This window comes from Gymnoscopelus microlampas (genome assembly GCF_963454915.1).
Source record: "Gymnoscopelus microlampas genome assembly, chromosome: 17".
NCBI lineage: Eukaryota > Metazoa > Chordata > Actinopteri > Myctophiformes > Myctophidae > Gymnoscopelus > Gymnoscopelus microlampas.
Window position 1 is genome coordinate 6,874,442 of NC_139954.1, and position 23,720 is coordinate 6,898,161.

At 43.0% G+C, this 23,720-nt stretch overlaps 3 protein-coding genes across 4 annotated transcripts in view; 2 read left to right on the forward strand and 1 right to left on the reverse strand.

Annotated features, from left to right (window-relative positions):
- Positions 1-523: 523 nt before the first annotated feature.
- The window catches only part of gcc2 (GRIP and coiled-coil domain containing 2), a 63,312-nt gene continuing 40,115 nt past the window's right edge, over positions 524-23,720 (reverse strand). The window contains exons 25-30 of the mRNA XM_084083898.1: positions 16,466-16,642; positions 13,315-13,523; positions 9,659-9,913; positions 8,974-9,113; positions 4,666-4,867; positions 524-3,439 (exon numbers count right to left, since the gene is read on the reverse strand). Of these exons, the coding sequence (XP_083940024.1) occupies positions 3,366-3,439; positions 4,666-4,867; positions 8,974-9,113; positions 9,659-9,913; positions 13,315-13,523; positions 16,466-16,642 (1,057 nt within the window). The 3' untranslated portion in view covers positions 524-3,365. The remainder of the gene's footprint in view (positions 3,440-4,665; positions 4,868-8,973; positions 9,114-9,658; positions 9,914-13,314; positions 13,524-16,465; positions 16,643-23,720) is intronic.
- tmem223 (transmembrane protein 223) lies at positions 6,133-7,612 on the forward strand. Its single transcript, XM_084083915.1, has 2 exons — positions 6,133-6,441; positions 6,891-7,612. The coding sequence occupies exons 1-2, from the start codon at positions 6,273-6,275 to the stop codon at positions 7,559-7,561; spliced, it is 840 nt and encodes a 279-aa protein (XP_083940041.1). The 5' UTR covers positions 6,133-6,272; the 3' UTR covers positions 7,562-7,612.
- LOC311064138 (uncharacterized protein) lies at positions 17,596-23,648 on the forward strand. 2 transcript variants are annotated; one of them, XR_014602681.1, is made up of 3 exons: positions 17,596-17,870; positions 19,884-23,105; positions 23,136-23,648. XR_014602681.1 is itself a non-coding variant. In XM_084083914.1 (2 exons), exons 1-2 carry the CDS (start codon positions 17,768-17,770, stop codon positions 20,978-20,980), a joined length of 1,200 nt encoding a protein of 399 aa, XP_083940040.1. In that variant the 5' UTR covers positions 17,596-17,767; the 3' UTR covers positions 20,981-23,648. The 2 variants fall into 2 exon arrangements, 1 of the variants encoding a protein (XP_083940040.1); XM_084083914.1 differs by having other exon boundaries at positions 19,884-23,648.

Sequence of the window (23,720 nt, forward strand, 5' to 3'; positions counted from 1 at the left end):
CTCAATAATGCATTTTGGTCAGATAATTGGATGCCAGATATGTTCTGTATATTCAATTAGTACATGTTAGAAAAAGTTCATTAGTTTCCATTGTGTGAAATATGTGATAATGTTACCAGTATGGGAGGGAAATCCTCACGAATGTCATGCTAATCAAGTTACGTGTCATCACTGGTGCTCCGTAGAACTCTATGAGTAGTACAGCGAAACCTATTTATTAATATTTCTCAGTGGAACTAAAGGGTTTGACAAACTATGGCAAAATAGCACAACAGCGACCTCTGGAGTATCTGAATATGACAGAACACCAATTTTGGACTAACATCAGTGCTGCATGTGAACGATGAAAATTATATAATAACAATTATTGAACATACAATAAATAATCTCATAGTAGCAGAAATTAACCGCCTTGCATATTCTTAGCCGATTGGAGAAAAACAAAAATCCAATATTGTCTTGAACCTCGAGATGCTGCAAATGGAAACTAGTGATGACATAACTAAGCAGCCATAGCCCAAACTGTAAAATAAATCAGTTAAATTTATTGATCAGTAATTATTACACAGTTTGTATAGATCATGTCCCTAAGCTTGTGACCAGATTAATTAGGCCTATCAAACCAACACAAACATAAGATGCTTTCAAACAAAAATACATTCAGTTATGAAGCCGCCACAGAAAGCTGCCATGTGGGAATGAGACAATGGTACATGGCTTTTCTTTTTCCTCTCCTAGCTCGACTTCAAGCATAAATATAGAACCATTTTCATTTAAACATCGTTTTTTTTTGGTAATCATTGGCATTCTGTGTCTGATGTTCATGTGCTTAAATATCTAGACATATGGAAATATACTACTTCAGGACCCATCACTGGTAAGGAAAGCCCTATCTAAGAACAAAACAATATGTAATCCTTAGTGTAAGTGTTTCCAATCGCCATGTTCCAACGTACACACTTTTGTAATCATTTGATTTTGGTAAAGAAAATGAATTAAGCGTAATAATACGACAACAAAATCGTTATAAATATGAAGACGACATGTAACAAAAAACACACACGTGACCATAATCACAAGCCAACAGCCATCGCTATACGCCGCCGTTTAGCCCGACCTTCATGAAGCGATGAATTACAAACGCTCTGGAGTCAAGTAGAACGTAAATACAAGTTGGTGGTTCTCAAACTGGGGTCCAGGAGGGACCCAAGGGGTCCGTGAGTGAGGGGGATTCGGGGTCCCCAGCTAAAACGATTGATATAGGAACCCAAATGGAAGCTTACCAGTCTGTAACTCTGATAGCGAACAGATGGAACCAAATGGACCCGTCCCGGGTCCATTTGGTTCCATCTGTTCGCTCTCAGACTTATGGGGGTTCCGTGCATGCCTTAACTGGGGTCCCTTGAAATACAAAAATAAATGAAAAAAAAACTTTGAGAACCAACCACTGATATTAAAGGCACAGTGGTCTAATGGGTCAGAGAGACTTTCCAGTTCATCAGAAAGGTGATCGGTTCTCTCCCCACACCCATATGGCCAATGTGTCCGTCAACAGTCAAATGCCTTTTATCGAGGTGCCCTTGTGCAAGGCACTGAACGCCTCACACCTTACTATATACATCCTTTTGGATAAGATTGTTAGCGAAGCGCCACACGTTTTAAAAGTACCTGTTGGTTTTAAAAAGATGATTTAAACTGAGCCCACTGATCACAATGTTAAATAAATTGCTCCCATTAATCACAATGCGATCGAAAGCGGAATGATTCAGTAGCCAAACTGTCCCATCGGATACAGAAAGAGTGGGCACCTCAATTGTAAATTGGCTATTTTTGCAAAAACATTAAAAATAAATAAAGAATGGCCTTAAGTAACTTAAAGTATGCATGATTTGAACATGCTTCAACATTTGAAATTTAAGGCCTAATATTTATACAATTGTTGCAAATCGCTACAAAACCTGTGAGTAATCTTGGGCATAAACAAGAAGTTGAAGGGTAAAAGTTAGGTGTGATAATGATAGTAGCGTGCGTATTTAGGTGCCCACGCTTCCGGCTCCCGTCCCCATCTATCTGTCAAAAAGAAAAACTGCTTGCTGAAATGGCTTGGCTGTTAGTAGCTATTGAGGTTTTGCCTTCAAGTAAATGTACAAAAAAGAAATGGCAAAAGGTAATATGGTAGCTTGGGTGTTTTTGTCAGTCACACTGGTCAGATAAAAGATGCATCACAAATCACATTCATTGGTGAGATTACGTCTATTATTGGCTCTTTTCCACTACAAGAACTATGAAAACCGTGCAGTGAAACGTAGTTCACGGGTTCTGGGTTTGTTTCCATTACGCTACGGTTGGGTTTACAGATAAGAATCTGAGAATTTATTTAGTTTTAGTCATATTTTAGTCATCTGAAATGTTTTAGCTGTTGTCTAGTTTTAGTCGACTAAGTATCCTAAGATTATAGTCGACTAAATCTACAGTTGATTTAGTCGACTAAAATGTATTTTGGCGGTGCCTCGATGGCGTCGTAATGCCTGATTTTACACTTGGCTGCAGGCTGAAAATAGCCGATCTACAAGCTCACAACGCGTCGCAGTGCGTTGTGAGCAACACCCGAGCGCAACCAAACATAAAATGACTTGTCTTCTACTGGATCTCTTCTCCACTAACATTTTAGTCTAGTTTTTATTTGTTGACAAAATGTCTGCATATGCATATTTAGTCATAGTTCTAGTCGTCATAGATTAGTTTTTATTTAGTTTACGTCAGTGAAAAAAGATAGTCGACGAACATTTTTCGTCATAGTTTTAGTCGACGAAATCAACACTGCTCAGGAGGTGGTGGTACTGCTAACCCAGAACTTATACTTTTTGTTCTAAAACGGTGATAATATAATGTTTTGATGCACTGTGAGCTTGTAGATCAGCTAGTTTCCCCCTTTGAACCGGTTCTGGTTAAAAAAGCAACGTAAGAAATAAATAAAAAAAACGTCACAGAACTTCACGGTTTCAGGAAAGTTTCAGGTTGTGGAAGGTTCCAAGTTAACCCTTCATAGTCGAAGAGAGCCAAATACTAGTTATTGCACTGGAAGTTGCACTAATAGGAATGTCATCACATTTGTAAATGCATCCACTGTAACATATTATTTTACTGTTACTTCATTATAGATTCCATGGTCCCTGGTATTGTGTCCCTAACGTCGATGTCCCAGTCTAATTGCCAAAGTTCAGCATTCCCACAATGAGAATTTACAACTAAATTAGGGAGAAAATGTCAAATCAACTAAAAACAGCTGATCGGATTGTGAATGCCCACTAAAGCTCCCAGTATGATGTTCCCAGTGTGCTCTGCTTGGTGGACACGGCGGGGGTCTATCTGATCCCAGACCAGCTGTGTAGGTAGGAAGACCAGCCGGAGCCTCGAGAGCCTGACGTCTCCTCCTCACCTGGAGAAAGACGAGAGCGCCACATGAATACAGGAGCTGAACACATCTGAGAAAATCAAATGGAGGTCCGCTGCCTAATGCATATCAAACTGGGGGTCCAGATATAGAACACATTGCCAGGGAAATATCTCCAAATACACACACACACACACACACACACACACACACACACACACACACACACACACACACACACACACACACACACACACACACACACACACACACACACACACACACACACACACACACACACACACACACACACACATTTTAGGATGGCATCGGAACGCTGAACAATTACCGGGAAATAGCAGATCTACATGCAGTTCTACAAGGTGCGATGTGTTGTGAGCTTGTAGATCCGGTGCGCAACTAAGTATAAAAACCTATTTTCCATTTTGGTTGTATTTTAAGTGTACATTATTATTTTTTTGATACTGTGATGTAAAATGTTTTCATGTTATGTAATGTAATGTAATTTATTTCTGTGTGGACCCCAGGAAGAATAGCTGCTGCTAAGGTAGTAGCTAATGGGGATCCAAATAAACAAACAAACAAGGCCACTCCAACCCCTAGACCTAAAACCTCTAAAAAAAAATCTAACCCTAACCCCACACTGAATCTTTTCCTAATTGTAAGCCTAACGCACCGAACCCACCAAAAAAGCACCACACATGCTTTATTGTGTGCACAGGTTTGTGCGTGACTCACCAAACCTGGCCTCAGTGGGACATCTCGTCATCCTATATACAATGCATTTCTATGAGAACCAGTTGAATATATCACAAACCTTTGCTTTTATGAAATATCCGAGACCATTCATGTTTACGGAAGATGCTTCTAAACATGTATTCTATTGCCAGTTTGACCACTTCAAATACTCTTTTCATTTTATCTTAAATAACCAAAAATAGCTGATCTATAAGCTCACGGCACGTGTTGCGAGCTTGTAGATCGGCTATTGTCGGCACGCGACATGCTTCCACAGAAGACAGGCCGGTTTCTAATGGAATCCAAATGACTGAAGTCAGTCGTGGTGACCAAGAACTTTAATCCATGAGTACACACACACACACACACACACACACACACACACACACACACACACACACACACACACACACACACACACACACACACACACACACACACACACACACACACACACACACACACACACACACACACACACACACACACACACACACACACGGCCATCCCACCGTGTGCGATGGCGGCCAGCTTGCTCTTCTCCTCGGGGCTGAGCTGTAGCATGGTGTGTATGACGGGCAGCAGGGCCTGGCGCTCGCTGCCAGAGTGCAGGAAGATGAACTGGAGCAGCACGTTCTTCAGGTACTCCAGGTTGGCCACGCTCTTCTCCCTCTCCTGGTTCCTCTCCAGACGCCGCACTTCGCTCTTCAGCAGCTAGTGGGAGACAGAGAGACACATGAACTTGTCACAGATCAATTTAGATCCTGTGTCTGTGTGTGTGTGTGTGTGTGTGTGTGTGTGTGTGTGTGTGTGGGGGGGGGGGGGGGGGCACAGGAGTTGAAGTTCAGATGCAGAGTAAAATAAGCGCGGTATGATACGGCCAAGAGTAGCTACAAAATAGCTAACATCACAGAAAACACCATCAGAAATGAACAACAGTACACGCCAGTACACACCCGATACAGTGTCCTGCACTATTCAGAAACACATAGACACAAGCATAGCGTCATTACAGTGTCCTGACTCCGGCACTATGCAGAAATATATCGCCAAAAAAGTCGCCAATAATGAAATATTATATATATAATTTATATGCCCTCAAAACATTTTTCACTATCAAAGAAATAAGATCTAGACTAAAATGTGATGACAGTGAGTACATCATTATAAAGGCCTGTTTAAGTAGGTCAGGTATTGTGGAATACTAGCAGAAATAATATTTCAGCATATACCATTTCCTGAGGCTCTGAATGGTGTGTGTGTGTGTGTGTGTGTGTGTGTGTGTGTGTGTGTGTGTGTGTGTGTGTGTGTGTGTGTGTATATATATATATATATATATATATATATATATATATATATATATATATATATATATATATATATATATATATATATATATATATATATATAATATTTTAATTCCCCTTTTCTTTGTAATAGTAGATTATATTTTGTGCTTCACTTATTCCCTGAAGTCTTACTTCTTTCAGCATTTATATGTATATAAAAAGCATGCAGTTGTTTCTACATTAACTAAGTTTTGCACCAAACATATTAGTAATTTCATTTTTCTAAGTTTGTAAGTATGCGGGATAAGATCGTTTCTTTTTTGCCCAAAATATCAACTGATAAAAAACAAGGGCGACTGGGAGACACGAGAAAAGCGTTTTGGTCTAATAAGTAACTACATTGGTCCATGAGCCTATCCGTAGACCTGAGCACGGGCACACCAGTGTTGCCATGTCCGATTATTATAAGCGACCTCGCGCTTGTTTTTCTGGTAAGTTACATGTAAATATAGGTAGTTGCGAGCTCACAACGCGTCGCATTGCGACGCATTGTGAGCTTGTAGATCAGCTGTTTTCAAATAGCCATATCCAAGTTGTTTCTTTTGGGCTTGTTTTCATAGACCACAGTTGCTTGTTTCTCTCGCAATATCTGGCAACAGAGACGGGCGCACGTGACGTCACTAACCAACATGGCGGCGCTCTGTACGTGAGATGTGTCGCTGAAACGACATAATAAGGACGCCAGTTTATGTAAAATCGCAATAATCATAGACCTGTTGTTGTTGTTAAGACACGTGTGTGAAATACTGTTAACATTATCCGACGTCACAATGGGAATGGAGAGGCTGTTGTGCACAGCGGCGGGCTGTTACACCAGATCTTTTGGATCTAAACTGATCAGGTTTCCAGGACCTGTTCACAAGATCCCTACAGAGATCCTTCAAAACCAAAACAACACGTCCATCATGTCAACATCATTACTGATCTGCAGAGGAATCTGTAAGCCTGTCACAACTGTTGCATAATACCTGATCGAAATTATTTGACATAATCGCAATTCATTATTATTTTCTTTATTGCATAATCTTTTTGTTTCCTTTGAATCTGCTGGGAAAATAGCCTATCTATAGCTGTGAGCCTGCTGATAGGCTATTTTTAAAAGTATAAAATTCATGGCCTGTTTTGGCCATAGTACATATTTATTTGGATCATTGCTACCAGTTCTTGTCAGTCATTTCTTTGCATATCTGTTATATTCATCATATCTGTCCTGTGCAATTGTTGTTTATAAAGTCTTGAAGGCAAACAGAAATGTAACTTAAATGTATACGTTCCAATGTTCAATCCCAAAATCACAATTAAATCGTTAATCGCAATTATTGTACATTATTTTGTACATTTCACAATTGTGAACTAAAATGTCCTATTCATGACATCCCATTCCCTAGGGACGAGGTCCTTCGCCACCCCCCTCCTCCAGACGACTCCCCTCAAACCAGCGCACGTGGCCTGCCGGCGCCTGCTGTGCACCTCCTCCCCCACCTCCTCCACGCAGGTCTTAAAAGACGTGGTGCTGTTCCGTCACGACCGCACGCGCTTCTTCCGCCTCCTGGCCGTCTTCTGCGGCGGTCAGCTGGTGTTCTGGTCGTACCTGGCCCACTTCGCCTACACGGGCCTCCGCGACACCCGCGGCGCCACTGGCGCTAAACCGCAGCAGAGGACGATAGCCACCAGCGGCCTGGCCGGCCTGTGGAGCTTCGAGATGAACCTGGGCTCCAGCGCGTGGCGCTACGGCTTCACGCTGGCCTGCCTGACCATAGGCGGGGTGATCGTGGGGCTGGGGGCTCTGTTCTGCCGGCGGTCCGTCAGCCGGGTGGTCCTGCACAAAGGCGGCCGGATGGTGACGGTGTCCACCCAGTCCCCTCTGGGCCCGGACAGGGGCAGGAGCATCACGGTGCCCCTGGCCCAGGTGGCCTGCCACGCCCACAGACACGAGTCCCCGTCCTTCATCCCGCTCCGGGTGAAGGGACACAGGTTCTACTTTCTCTTGGACAAGGAGGGAGCGCTGAACAACGTCAGGCTGTTCGATATCACCGTCGGGGCCTATCGGCCCGTTTAACACATTGAAGACCTGGCTGGAACGCGTCTGTGTCACTTTAAGATGTCTTTGGCTATTCAAAAATAGCAGATCTACAAGCTCATAGTGCGGCACCGAGTGCCGCACTATGAGCTTGTAGATCTGCTATTTTTTGAAAAATCTTGAAAACTTTGTGCAAATCTTTGAATGTATGTATTTTTAAAGCGAACATTTGTAACTCAAACCTTGCTTCTGGGGGTCCCTGGATATTATTTTGAGGTGGGGTCCACGGCCAAATACATACATGAAAAGGTTTGAGAACCACTGATGTAGCAACAAAAAAACTGTGATCAAAAGCTGCCAAAAATATGGTCTAGTATGAGAAATATGAGTTGTTTTTTTCTGTTAACATTAAATATATTATAATAAAGAGAATGGATGCTATACAAAATGTGTAAATAAACTTAAGATTCAGTTTACATTTGGAATATGTCGCACTGACATATAGTATAAAGGAAAATGGTGTAAAATTAGACACTTTTTACATGATGCATTATCATGGCCAGAATAACTTTCATTACAATAATAATACAAATACACACTTCAGGTTCTTGTGCCTTCTTTGAAACATCAGAACAACAGCAGCTGGACAGAGCACATATCACTATGATAATCTATAAGCTCAAGTTTTAATGTGTGATACCACCTTAGAATTATCTATTACCTCTCAGACACAGGAGTCATAGCAGGAGCTCAATAAAGTCACTTTCACATGACCAAAAAAAACACCTACTTTTAGGCTCTAGTTCATTCACTATACAGTATGGACATTACTAATTTATATGATCCAGACCATCACTTGAATGCTGTTAAGTTGACATTAACATATAATTGGTACTGCATTTAGTTTTTGGATCTCTTGAAACATGTGGTGGCTCATCTAACCCAATGGCTCTACTTACCCTGTTCTCCCCTACTGCTATACGGCATACTTGGGCAACTGGCGGCCCGGGGGCCACAAGCGGCCCTCACCTTTACTTAATGCCACAGGTTAATATCGGAATACTGATTTCAGCTGTTCCAAACATGACCCGCTTTAATTACTTCAGTCTATACTATTAGTTTAATGTCCATGTTTTTTATGTCCAATGTATTTGTATTTAAGTTCATAAAGTTAACTTAAGTATAACTAAATGCATTTGAAATTACCAAAAAATAGCAGATCTACAAGCTCAAAACGCGATACGGTGCGTTTTGAGCTTGTAGATCAGCTATGTTTGCTACTTATGTGTGACATAGAATGGCTTAGTACAGCATTAATTCACGAGAAAAGTTAAATATGGCCCTCTGGAGTGAGTGTGGAAATATAGTGGCCCTCTCCATCATCAAAGTTGCCCACCCCTGCTATTCGGTATACAGTGTGTCTGTGTGTGCGTGCGTATGTATATACATACAGTAATTTGCTCCATCAGGACAGCATTAGTAGCTTCAGTTTCGTGCAGCAGGCTGTTCATGTGCTCCATGCTGCGTGTTGCTGTGGTCAGTTTGTGACTCAGCTCTTCCTTGGTGGGCTCCAATGCCCACACGAACGGCTCTGGAGACAAAAAAAACATTAAGCTTCAACAGCATGCAGCTTCTAATACATAATGTAAACGATGGAAATGGATTTAATTTAATAAAACACAGTCAGAAATGTACAGGAAAATGTGATGATGTGAAATTGTGTGAAAACACAGGAGCAGGATCCAAGAGGATGGTGAGGATGGCAATTGCCGTTGCCGCCCCCTAGTGTTCACATTTAATGCTGACTTCATTCTCAAAATGCCCTCAAAGTCGGCGCAAAGGAGGACAACAATTGACCCCAACATTTTCTCCTAGCTTCCTATGCTTTTACTAGTTCAGATTAATATCTTGTCTTTAAAATACACATACAAGAAAATAGCCGTTCTACGAGCTGACAATGCGTGGTGATGCGACATGTGAGCTTGTAGATCAGCAATGTTTTTCCTATTTTTTTCAAAACACTCACCAAAGTCCCAAAAGGACGTGTTTAAAAATGTATTACTGCAATATTCCCGCGGGCACACACACACACACACACACACACACACACACACACACACACACACCCCTACCTACCTTGTTTGGGGTCTGGAGAGGTGAGCAGTTGTTCCAGGGAAGGCAGTGGAGTGTGTGCGGGAGAGGAGCGCTCCGTCTCGGTGGTCTCCATGCCCTCGCCCTCCTCCCGGGCCATGGACTGGAGGTCCCCCATGCTCATGAAGCCGAGCCCCCCTGCAGGGCTCTGCTCCGCCGGGTTCCTGCTGCCGCTACGCTGCTGCTGGGGGTCCGAGGACAGCAGCAGGGCCTTACGAGCCGACTGGACCTGTCCCGAGCCTGGAGAGAGAGACAAGACGGGACATGTATGAGAGAAATTATATTTTTTGGTTACACCAAAAGTATTTGCTGAAAATAACTCATCTACAAGATCACCACGCGTTGCAGCACTTTGCGTTGTGAGCTTGTAAATCTGCTATTTTCAGCAAATGTTACCCCCAGAATAGGGATGCTAGGGTTCAAGTGGTTAATGTAAAAAAAATCACATAAGTTCACGCAAAGATATGGAGGCTCCCCTGTTGAGTGTTTGTTCAGTAACAGGGGTCCCTCCAGCTCTTTAATAAGCAGAAAATAAATGCCAATTATATCCAATCAGGAGAGAGTACCCATTTATCAGCTTACATTTTAACAAGTGGGGAAGCAGTGGGGCGGCAGTGGCTCAGGGGTAGAGTGACCGGTACAACGGGCGGATGGCAACCGCAAGGTTCCCAGTTCGATCCCGGGCCCCCCCAGAGTTAGTGTCGAAGTGTCCTTGAGCAAGACGCTGAACCCCTAATTGCTCCCGATGAGCAGGTTGGTGCCTTGCATGCCACTAATGATGAGTTTCTCCAGATGTTACAGTGAGCTGCATGCCAGACATACAGTCTGTGCTGTATGAAACAGCTGGCTACACTCAAATGACAGAGAAACACACACACACACACACACACACACACACACACACACACACACACACACACACACACACACACACACACACACACACACACACACACACACACACACACACACACACACACACACACACACACACACACACACACACACACACACACACACCTCTTCCTGTCATGGTGATGTGTGTGTTGGCTGTGTGTCTTTCTTCACAGGCCAGCTGTGTGGGAGGTGATGAATGAGTTTTGAGGAGCATTCCTCTACTTGTTAAATACACTTTTACCCCTCTTCTCTCTCCATCTCTCCGTCATTCATTCTCTGCATCTCTCCATCATTCCTCTCCTTGTTAAATACACTCTACCCCTCTTCTCTCTCTTCTCTCTCCATCTCTCTTTCTCTCTCCATCATACATTCACTTTCTCTCTCCATCATTCCTCTCCTTGTTAAATACACTCTACCCCTCTTCTCTCTCCATCTCTCTTTCTCTCTTCTATCATACATTCTCTTTCTCTCTCCATCATTCCTCTACTTGTTAAATACACTTTACCCTCTAGCCCTCTTCTCTCTCTCCATCTCTGCTTCTCTCTCCATCATTAAATCTAGTCTACCAGACCTCTTCTCTCGCTTGTCTCTCTCCATCTCAGAAGATATAACAAAAACAATGTTTTTTTTGGTGAGTGTGTGTAAAGCGGTAGCCAAACAATCCCAAACATTTGTTGGGGCCTTGTGAGTAATTATCCCGATGTCTTCAGTTTTTCCTATGCAATGTTTTTATTATTATTTAAAAAAACTATTTGGCTATTTTCGCAGTTTCTTATATAGGGCTTAAGTGTTAAATTGATAATGTGCTTTTCATGCATTTGGGTCCCAGAAAGACACCAAATTCATATTTTGGTTCTCGAGATCCGGATCCAACATGGAGGAACCGGAATGGGTTCCATCACACTTGGAACAGTTTTTATCACACTGTCAGAGCTGGCATGTGGGACTTAAACATCTGCTATACAATTAAAACACCAGTGGTTCTCAAACCTTTAAATTTCAAGGAAGAGCATATCTATGAGAGTGTTCGAATGGAGGGACCCCCCCAGAAGCAAAGATTTGAGTTACAAATGTTCACTTTAAAAAAAAATATATATATTCAAAGATTTGCACAAATCTTCCACGATTAAAAAAAAATAGCAGATCTACAAGTTCATAGCGCGGCACTCGGTGCCGCGCTATGAGCTTGTATATCTGCTATTTTTGAATAGCCAAAAACATCTAAAATGGCACAGATGCGTCCCCGGCCTTAAAGGGTTAAGGAACCAGAAACCAACCCTAGTCTAGAGGGGTGAGTTTTCAGACTGTGGAAAATGGGGGAGTGTGTGTGTGTGTGTGTGTGTGTGTGTGTGTGTGTGTGTGTGTGTGTGTGTGTGTGTGTGTGTGTGTGTGTGTGTGTGTGTGTGTGTGTGTGTGTGTGTGAGAGAGAGAGAGGGGGGACTTGGTAGCCAGGAAGGAGAAGAATATGACACATGTTGACATTTATCCAAGTAGCAGTAGCAGTTAACAGCTGCACGATATTGGGCCAAAAAAAGACAAGAACATATTGTTATATCGTCTGAGAATGTACTATCAATCACAATATCTGGACTCAAACCTTTACAGAATGGCATTTAGCAGACGCTCTCAGTGCAACTTAAACAGTGCACGGTCAGAGTGAGTTCAGTTCCATGAATCTTTGGGACAATTATTTTAGTTTTTGGCACATGACATTTTCTTTAAAAGAATTCTCTCGCTGAGAAGCTCGTCTCGCAACAACAACCATCACTCTTTATTGGTAAATATTGTATTATATTTAGCCAATGTATCGGCCAGACCGATATGTTGTTGCTGTCTGGTAATTGAGAAAAAAGAACCTGTGTTCCAATGGTACACAAGCCCTTGTTAATACTTTTCATTGGTTCGATATTTTATAAAACCCACAGACACACATAACCACTTTGCGTTGTGAGCTTGTGGATCTGCTATTATTGATACTTTTATGAGACACTCTTGTACGACAAAGTTTCAATTTCTTAAAAAATAAAAGGCTTCTATTATTCGCTCAATATCTCACTTACGGGAGAGCGCCCCCTGGCATGATCACAGAAGCATTACTTATACACTCCAGTTAATTCTATTGGCTCGTTCAAGCTCATGGCCAATGGGGACCTCTCGCCTAAAAGGCCCCGTTGACAAGAGCGCCTTATTCAAGATAACGTTTTCTCTTCCTCGTCATTTTCAGGCAAGGAGGGTGGTTTAGTGTGATATCTCGCTCATAATGTCAAAGAACCAGGGTGACGCTAGTTAGCTTATATAGCTTTCTGCCTGCCAGCAATGATAGACAGTTCTGACAACCTCCACCCACGTCCACAACCTCTGTGTCAGATTTGACTCCACCCTCTCATTCCACCATCACCAACAATGGTCACTAGTACTGTATATAGCCACATTAAGAAAGACAGTGCTATATCTTAATAAAGTTGGTTCCTTTTCCTTTAAGTAAAGCGACTTTGGGTACTTGCGCTATAGAAAATCTGAAATATTATTATTATTATTATTACAGTAGCTGGTTGACCCATTAAAACTGGGAAAACATCTGTGTCACTTTAGATTGTTGCGTTGGCTATTCAAAAATATCAGATAAACACGCTTACAGCGCGTCATTTTTTAAAGAAATCTTGAAAGTGTGAGAACTACTGATTTAGAAGGCGTTTTGTAGAATGGGCCTCAGGCCTTAATGGCGGTAGGGGGCTCTTACTCACCGTTGTGGTTCTGCATGGTGAACAGCTGCTCCTCCAGGCGTCCCAGCTGACCCTGCAGGGTGTCCACGGTGGCCCGGTGCTCGTCCTGCAGCCGGCGGACCTGCTCCCTGAAGGCCTGGCGCTGGGCCTCCGCCTGGCCCTGCAGCTCGGCCTGCACCTGGGCCTGCTCCGAGCGCAGGCTCACGTTCTCGGACTGCACCGCCAGCAACCTGGTAGAGCGGGACGGGACGGGACAGGACCCCGGGGCGGAGAGAGGAAGAGGAGGCAAAGGAGAGAAGAGGAGTAAACAAAAGAAGACAAAATAAATGTTAACTAGAAAATGTGCTCCTCGGAGCACAGGTCTCCGCCAGTACTGTTCCTGATTAATCCTGTCTTACCTATTTATATTACATATTGTCACGTGTCACTTCACCAATGTTAGCTTGGCTGATGGAAGCTCACTTCAAAAAAGAATAAATGATTTTTTGAAGTGACACACCTATTTATAGGTTTTTATTTCGTCATGCGTCTCGCTAGCCAATCAAAAGCATTGGTGACAACATATTGTCACGTGAAGCTTGACCAATGTTAGCTTGGCTGAGACGGACGGACACACGGAAGGACAAGAACGAAAACATACTCTCCACCTCTGGCGGAGACAACAAAAGCTCACCCAGTAAGAGCACATACCACATAAACAAGGCTATAATAGTCCGGGCTAAAGTCTGTAGTCAACAGAAGCCAGAGTTCCTCCTGCGGAGGACCAGTGCACTTATCAGCCAGTTTTCAGATCCTGTCAGACAATAGGTCTCTCTCTATCTCTTCCCAGTACTGAGTTTCAGACCATGTTTGTTCTCTATATCTATAACATGGCCAAACTAGGCATCATCACGCCTTACATAGGCTGACCAGGAGCTCTGCTCTGACATCACACACAACACAAGCCATTGCCATGCATACTTTACGAGGCAGAGTTGCGCAGGCGCCGCTGCAGTTCAACGCCTGTACTTTTAAGTACTTTTAACAATAGCAATTTACCCATGACTTGCGTACCGGTCGATAGGGACCCTCAGGGTTCCTTGAGGGGGTTCCAAACTCTTAAGAGTGTACAAATGGAACCAAATAAGGGTCCATTTGGTTTCATGGTCGCAGAGTTATGGGGATCCTTGAAATTAAAAAGTTTGAGAACCACTGATCTAGGAATACATTTAATTCCCATTAATACTTGTTGTGCAGATACAAGTTAGTAAAATAATAATGTAACTAGTACAGTAGAGAGTATAAAACATTGTGCAACATCAACTGAAGCATTCAAAAATATTACTGTAAATGAAATAAATTGCGTGGTATCGGAATGGCATAGGCTGGCATACTCGCCTGGGTGCATTTCTCCTTTCCGACGTTGACGAACCCTATACCTAACCCTAACCCTAACCCTAACCGCACGCGGAAGCCACTAGTCGGAGTGGTGAGATGTCGGAATGGAGAGTGAACACCTACTCGCCTATACCGACGCCAGCATTTTAGGCAGTAAAACAACAGTATCGGCAGCTTTTCCGATACTGCAGGGGTGGGCAACTTTGATGATGGAGAGGGACACTATATTTCCACGCTTACTCCAGAGGGCCATATTGCATATACTGTTGGGCAGACACCTCTTATCTCCGTATTTAAACTTTTTTTTGTAAATTAATGCCGTACTTCGCCATTCTATGTCAAACAAAAGTAGCAAAAATAGCCGATCTACAAGCTCAAAACGCGTCGCAGTCCGACGCGTTTTGAGCTTGTAGATCTGCTATTTTTGCTACTTTTGAATTGGAATCCTGAAAAGTAACATCTTTATTTAATTTCAAATGCATTTAGTTATACTTATGTCAACTTTATGAACTTGAATACAAATACATTGGACATAAAAAAGACAATAGAATTGTAATACTAGTCATTAAGCTACTAATATAGACTGAAGTAATTAAAGCGGGTCATGTTAACTGCTATTCCGATATTAACCTGCGGGCCGCGTTAAGTGAAGGTGGGGGCCGCATGTGGCCCCCCAGGCCGCCAGTTGCCAATGTATGCGATACGGTATCGGTACAACTCTACTTCTACCCCAGGGTTCCCTAATAGGCGGCCCACGGGCCATTTGCGGCCCGCAAGGGGCAACTGTCCGGCGACGACTCCTGTCTTTTAAAAAAAAATGAATTGATTTTTTTTTGGGGGGGGATTTATTATTTAAAAAAAAAAATAATATCTGTATTACTGTTCAAGCAGACTAACAAACACATCTGTAAGTAAATTGTTGATTCTGGACTTATTTTGATTTTCAGTATGTACTGAAACGCTTATTTTGTTTCCAGAGTGCATTTTTTCCTTGTGTGACCCTCAACACAGGATTTAACACATACTGTAGTTTGCCAAAAACGGTCCGGACCGTTTTTGAGAATCCATGCGGGGAGTGCCATAAACGGTCCGGACCGTTTTTGGCCTTTTTTTTTTGTATACGTGGGGCCCACGTGGGGCGCTGCAACGAAACTTTGGGATCATCCAAGGAGTCTCTGAGAAGGAGAGGCCGGATGTGGGTCCATGTCAAAAATCCAATCTCCAATGTTAACTCCTTGACTAAAAGCTTAATATCTCCAGTTCTTTTTAACGTGGTGGAAGTGAGCCGTTTTCGATCGGCGATCACTCTGCAATGGAGGATCGCGTTAGAAATATTATTGTTCCAGGCGTTAGTCGGGACCCTCCGCCGTCTCGCACGCACGCTTTGTTTACATGCACTTCCGCGTCGGGGCTTCTACAGCACGAAACGTATCAAGGTAAGTGGATGGGAGAAATGCAGGCACTGAACGTATAATATTTTAATAAACCTCTGGCACCCGATGTGTTAACTCATTTAGTGCCAATGACGTCTGAGACGTCATGAATAAAAAATTAATAAAAAAATTATTATTATTATTTTTTATTTTTTTTTGAAAAAAAATGTTAACACAGTGTCAAATTAGCTCCATTAGAGAAAAAAAAACGAATAAAAAACTAAATCACAATTTTCTTTCACAATGCCCCTGGCCCTCGGCTTGGTACCCGAGACATCATTTGGCCCTTGGGGGAAAAGTAATTGGCGAACCCTGTTCTACCCGGTGCCAGGGTAGCAGGTCACGCAGGGCGGGCGGCTCACCTCTCTCTGAGCTCGGCCTCCTTGCAGATGTTCTCCTGCAGCATCTTGTTGTGTCTGTCCAGCAGCGTGTCGTGTTCACCATGCAGCTGCTGCAGCTCTGCAGCACTGCTCTGCAAGCCCTGCTGGCTCTCTGACAGCCTGGAGCGCAGCTGCTCTAACTGACCGGACAGCTGCTCCCTAGAGAGAACGAACACGAACACGAACACACACACACACACACACACACACACACACACACACACACACACACACACACACACACACACACACACACACACACACACACACACACACACACACACACACACACACACACACACACACACACACACACACACACACACACACACAGGTTTGCATTACTATGCATGTGAGGGCATTCACATTTTAGGACAGCATTGAAAAATTGCTGAAAATGGCCGAAAGATAGCAGTAGAAAAAAAGAAAGTAGTTACTTTTTCTGACCTTTCTGACTGTAAGTATTTTTACACATTTTAAGTATTTTTTACTGAGTTTAAGTACTTTTAAGTATTTTTACTAACTTTGATTACTTTTACCCACTGTAGTTACTTTTTAGTCACTTTAGTTACTTTTAAGTGCTTAAAGTACTTTTACTCAAATTGTCATTTTAGTGTTTGTGTGTGCGCGCGCAAGTGTGCTGAACCAACCTGTGTGTGTGTGTGTGTGTGTGTGTGTGTGTGTGTGTGTGTGTGTGTGTGTGTGTGTGTGTGTGTGTGTGTCCATGTCTTTAAGTGGCACATGTGTTGCACTGTCTTGCTTGTGTTTAATTAGTGTAACTGGTTGCATGTTTGTGTTGCAATCAGCTGCGGCTGTTGAGGCCGTGCTCATACGGACAAACACACTCAAGTCACTTGTTGGAGCGGTTGGCACCGCTCAAAAACTGAAATATTCAAGTAAAGGTACCTAAAAATGTTACTCAAGTACAGTACTTGAGTAAATATACCTAGTTTCCAGCAGTGATCTGGATGCATGTACCCATGAGTGCTGGAGCAGTTGGTGGGGAGTGGGTGGAGCAGTGGGTGGAGAGTGGGTGGAGCAGTGGGTGGAGAGTGGGAGGGTCCTGGTTATGACAGCACTGTTCTGTCCAGTGTTGATCTGGGAGAGTTTAGCCAGGGAGCGGAGCAGAGGACTGGGTCAAGTCATTACCAGTGTCCTACTGACCTCAAGACCGTAAAATGTCAGCAAGTACAGTCAGATCCCAAACGGTAAAACCCGGGCCTCAAGAGTCGACCATCAAAGTGGACCGAAGGAGATGAACTATTTGGGCTTTTTAAAAGAGAGATGTCGTCCAACAGCTTTTCAGCTGCTGCGTCAGAGGAGGAACAGCGACAGATCTACCAGCAAGCCATGCTGAAGCAGCCTGTGATAAAGTTACACAGAATAGGTGTGTGCATGTTTTTTTGTCACAGTACATTTTTCTTTCATCTTCAATAGAAAGCAGATGTACAGAAATGTTGTCGGTAGATATAAGCACTGAAGACAGAATGAACGTGTGTGTGTGTGTGTGTGTGTGTGTGTGTGTGTGTGTGTGTGTGTGTGTGTGTGAGAGTGTGAGTGTGAGAGAGAGAGAGAGAGAGGGGGGGGAGAGAGAGAGACAGCTGCAAGAAGAATCAGTCATCAGGCAGGCCAGGAATCAGCCTAAATGTTCCAACGGCCAATCAGTGCCGGGCAGTTGCTGTTGTCGTCCTAAATTTATAACAGTATCATTTGGTAATACAACACTGCATGCTCACCAGCCCAGTGGCCTTGTGGTTAGAGTGTCCGTCCTGAGTTTAGGAAGTTGATCCCCGGCCGGGTCATACCAAAGACTGATGTTGGGCAATATATTACTCGGGAAAATAATGTTACTTATTACGTATTACTCCTTAAAAAAGAAATACTGTTATGTTACTTATTACTCAAGAGTAATATATCATATTACATATTACTTTTGCCCCCCCCCCCCCAACAAAAATAATACAATTTGTTTAGCCAGCTCCTTTTTGAACAGAATCCAACTGAATAATTGTCTATAAAACAAAATAGTCAACAATCTCTCATGTTTTGAACTCTTTTTCTGCTGCAAATTCCATATTTGGAACAATAATTATCCTAAGTCCAGGACCCACAAATGGTCATTTGAATGGGTCCCAGCCAGGGAAATTTTGGGTTCCAGGGAAATTGTATGAGTCCTAATAAAATAAAACATTTTTCCCATTCAGACAGTATGGCAACATTGTCTGCCTTTCATTGATTTCCAGGCGAAAAACAAACCATGTCACTCTCTGCCTTTCAATTATATTCAAGGGCAAGGCAAAAAAGTAAGTAAAAAGTAAAGTATGTCACTGCTATGTGCTAACTGCTAGCACACAACTCAGGTGGAATTGATAATTTTAAACTCTCTAAAGAGATCTAAAATGTTGTGCTTACGTAGACAACAAGTGTTCCTACAGTATATCTACTTCAATGGACTACTTAGTTTTGGCTGACATGCTTTTTTTTAACGAGGCAATGTTGTCTACAACGTGAATAATTGCAATGTGGAGTCAGGTCTGGTAGGATTAACTTTTCATTGTCATTATTATATATAATAATCATATATAATTCTGACGGAGCAAGTTAATTAACATGAAGTAAATTGAGCAAACAGGAGGAGTAGGCTAGGTTACACACACACACACACACACAGCGACGTGGAGCATGTGGGTCACAACCACATGACACACCGCGTCTCCGGCTCTTAGACAATACAACCGCAGAGAGAGCGCTTTTATCTCGGTCAGAAACAAAAACAAATCACTTGCATTGTAATGAGTAACGCAGCGTTATTTAGATCAGTAAAATGGTATAATATTACTGTTTTGGCAGAGTAATACATTACACTACTCGTTATTGGGTAAAATAATAATATTACAGTAATATTTTTTAAAGTAACTCATTATTGCCCAACACTGCCTAAGACTCCCATAAAAATGGGATCCAATGCCTCCCTGCTTGGCACTCAGCATCAAGGATTGGATTGGGGGGGAAGTACCTGCGACATACAGCGTCATGTCCAGGGGGTGTACTTGTAGCCTGGCATTGCCAGACTGATGATGTGGATTCACTCACACGTTCCTCCACGGTATCGGTCTGGACTTCGGCCCATAGGCAGAGAGTATGAGAAATCAGAAAATGACCGGGCCAATCAGGGGCTGCTTTTCACTGTTGTACGGACAGCAGTTGAAACGCAGTCACTGATTGGCCCAGTCATTTTCTGGTTGTACAGTAGTACATCAAGCTGCCTCATGCTACAGAAACAGAACATAGGCTCCTGCCCTATGGGCCTCATGGCTCGACAAGGCTTACTTACTAATACAACATAGCCTGCATCTAATTTCAAAACATGTTTTTTCTCTCTCCTCATTCTCCATCCCAGATGGCTTTCCTGCCCAACTCAAACATATCGACAGCAGAAATAGACATCTCAAACATCAGCAGAGATTTCATACAGGGTTGAAGCTTTACCACTGTGACCAGTGTGGGAAACGGTTCAGCATGAGCGGTACTCTCAAACGTCACCAGAAAATTCATACAGGGTTGAAGCCCTACCACTGTGACCAGTGTGGGAAACGGTTCAGCCAGAGAAGTAAACTCAAAATTCACCAGAGAATTCACACAGGAGAGAAGCCCTACACCTGTGACCAGTGTGGAACAAGGTTCAGCACGAGCAGTACTCTCAAACAACACCAGAGAATTCATACAGGTGAGAAGCCCTACACCTGTGACCAGTGTGGGAAACGGTTCAGCCAGAACGGTAATCTCGAACTTCACCAGAGAATTCATACAGGAGAGAAGCCCTACCACTGTGACCAGTGTGGGAAACGGTTCAGCCAGAACGGTCATCTCGAACTTCACCAGAGAATTCATACAGGAGAGAAGCCCTACCACTGTGACCAGTGTGGGAAACGGTTCAGCATGAGCGGTACTCTCAAACGTCACCAGAAAATTCATACAGGGTTGAAGCCCTACCACTGTGACCAGTGTGGGAAACGGTTCAGCGAGAGCAGTACTCTCAAAGAACACCAGAGAATTTATACAGGAGAGAAGCCCTACCACTGTGACCAGTGTGGGAAACGGTGCAGCACGAGCAGTAATCTCAAAAAACACCAGAAAATGCATACAGGGTTGAAGCCCTACCACTGTGACCAGTGTGGGAAACGGTTCAGCGAGAGCAGTACTCTCAAAGAACACCAGAGAATTCATACAGGAGAGAAGCCCTACACCTGTGAACAGTGTGGAACAAGGTTCAGCCAGAGCAGTAATCTCAAACAACACCAGATAATTCATACAGGTGAGAAGCCCTACACCTGTGACCAGTGTGGGAAACGGTTCAGCCAGAACGGTAATCTCGAACTTCACCAGAGAATTCATACAGGAGAGAAGCCCTACCACTGTGACCAGTGTGGTAAACGGTTCAGAAGGAGCAGTACTCTCAAATATCACCAGAGAATTCATACAGGACAGAAGCCCTAACACTGTGACCAGTGTGGGAAGCGGTTCAGCACGAGCAGTACTCTCAAAGATCACCAGAGAATTCATACAGGAGAGAAGCCCTATCACTGTGAGCAGTGTGGGAAATGGTTCAGCAGGAACAGTCATCTCAAACGTCATGAGAGAACTCATAGAGGAGAGAATACCTGACCTACCACTGACAGTTGGAGATTAAAGTAAAAAGCTTCTCTGTAAAATCTCACCTCAAACAACATCACATTGCAAGATACTTTGGGCAATGTAGTGGTGCACACTTACCGATACAACACACACACACACACACGCACGCACGCACGCACAAACACACATTCTCCCCTCAATATGTCTTCCCCCTGAAGAATGAAGATCTCTTGGAATTTCTTGAAAATTCTAGGCTACCACCCAAAGTACTCACTTAATTACCCTTTTCTTTATTATATCATAACTTCAGCGACAGCAGTAGATTAAAGTTACCATGGAAATCTCATGATCATATAATGATCATGAAACTTTGGTCGTTAAGGTCAGGTGTAGTTGTAGAAAAGCAGTGGTGTAAAGTAACTAAGTACGCCTACATGTACTCAAGTACCACCCGTGGAGTGCCATAAACGTAATATTACATTTAAAAAATTAAAAGAAATCCACAAAGGGTGCTCTAACGCAACTTAGGAATGATCCTAGAATCCTCTTCTAAATCCTAACAGTTGTTTTTAACAAAAAACTTATGTTGCTATAATATCAGTGGTTCTCAAACTTGTCAAGGACCCCCAAAATTATATGTATTTGTCCGCAAAATGTGTTGTTCCAGGGACCACCAGAAGCAAATATTTGTGTTAAAATGTATTCAAAGATTTGCACAAATTTTCACGATTTATTTTGAAAAATAGCAGATCTACAAGCTCGTAGCGCGCCACTCGGTGCCGCGCTATGAGCTTGTATATCTGCAATTTTTTTTATCGCCAAATAAATCTTAAAATGACACACAGATGCGTTCCCGGTCTTAATGGGTTAAGCATCTCTGGACGTTCAGTGTGACAGGGATAAGGATGGCTGTCTACCAGCCCATCCATGCTATTGTAGGCTAGTCAAACTGAGACCGTTTATATAACCACTACAAACACATCAAAATAAATGGAAGGTCATTTTTTTGTGTGTGTGTGTTAACCCTTTTAGACCTGAGGCCGATTCTAAAAACGCCTTTTAAATCCTGACCTAAGTTTTCTGAAAAACTTCAAATATGTATTAAAAAATTACAAAAAATGTATGTTGCTATATATACTGTACATAGCAACAAGAACCCCAAAAGGGGTTCCAGTCTTGAAAGGTATAGTTACAAATAGGGGTTCCCGCCCAAAATGGGTTAACAGAAACCGCTACTTTCACCGGGGGAAATTACTGTGGCGATTTGACAGGTTTCATGCGTTAAATCACAGTGAAATGTGAATCGATCCCTATCTGCTGGTCTGTGCGTGCAGACAGTTTCATGAAAAATGGCTCACTCAAGACCGGGGTCCACATTTTCCTCCTGTCCCCCTTTTTGTTTTTGCTGAGGTAAAACATTGCCCACGGCATTCGTTGGCTGACGTAGGTTGTAGATTATTGTCACGCAATATGACATGTAGACTCAATTCGACTCGACTCGCACAGTCTGACAAAGTAGATGATAAAGATTTAACCTTCCCCTTTTTTGTCCCAATTTAGTCTTTCTGTCAATTCCCAGTTGCCCTTTGTTACTGTTAGTACAGCTGTTGTTACAAGTGTGAGTATTGTGTGACTGTGTGGCAGTGTGTGCGTGTGTGTGTGTGTGTGTGTGTGTGTGTGTGTGTGTGTGTGTGTGTGTGTGTGTTTTGTGTCAGTGTATGTGTGGGATTGTGTGTGAGTTTTGAGTGTTCACTTCCAGGTGCTGACCATCACCTGATTGCTGGCTGCCAATCACCCTAGCTCCTGGTGATGGGGTGGAGAAGACTGGAAAAGACTATTTAAGACCTCTGAACACCTTGGCACCTTTGGCAGCACTTGCAGTAGTGCTGTCCACCCACACACACTTAGGTCGTGTTCGGATATATGCACTGAGCGCACTGGGTTTCCCTCTGGGCGTTCGTTTATTGAGTGCACTTGGTGCGGTGTCGTTCGAAAATTGAGTGCGCTGCACCCTCAGTGCACTGAATGCCCGCACTGAGCGCTCCTACCTCAGAAGCTGGGTTTTCCAGTGCGTCTAGTCTTGAGCGCTCCCCGGCGGTGAAAAATCATCGTTCACAGATTCAATGATGATTCAAAAATCATTGTTCGTAAATCGGAAGAACTCAGTGCGCTCTATGATGTCACCGCCCGTGCACTCAGAAAACTGGGCACATTCTCGGTGCATACATCCAAACGCGCCCCTAGTGTTCTTTGTATTAGTATTTAAGTTACTGTATTTTGAGTCCTTAAGTCATTTTGTTATATGTGCAAGCGCTGGGCCACGGATGCCAGCTTTTTGTATTAAGTCATATCTTGTTAGATTAAATTAGAGTAGAAAAAAAGTAGGATTTTATTGTACTTTATGTTGCGTTTGTCAGGTTAGTGTTAAAACTCAAAGCTTAGGTGTAGGACTGTTATGTTTATTTCCCTGAGTTGTTCCGTGTGTCCTATATGATTGGAAGTATGAAGTATTTCATTTTCTGTAAATATCTTAAGCTATTAATAAAAATGGGTTTCACTCCCAGTTTATGTTGCATCCCTTTTTCCCCTAGACTATAGGGAC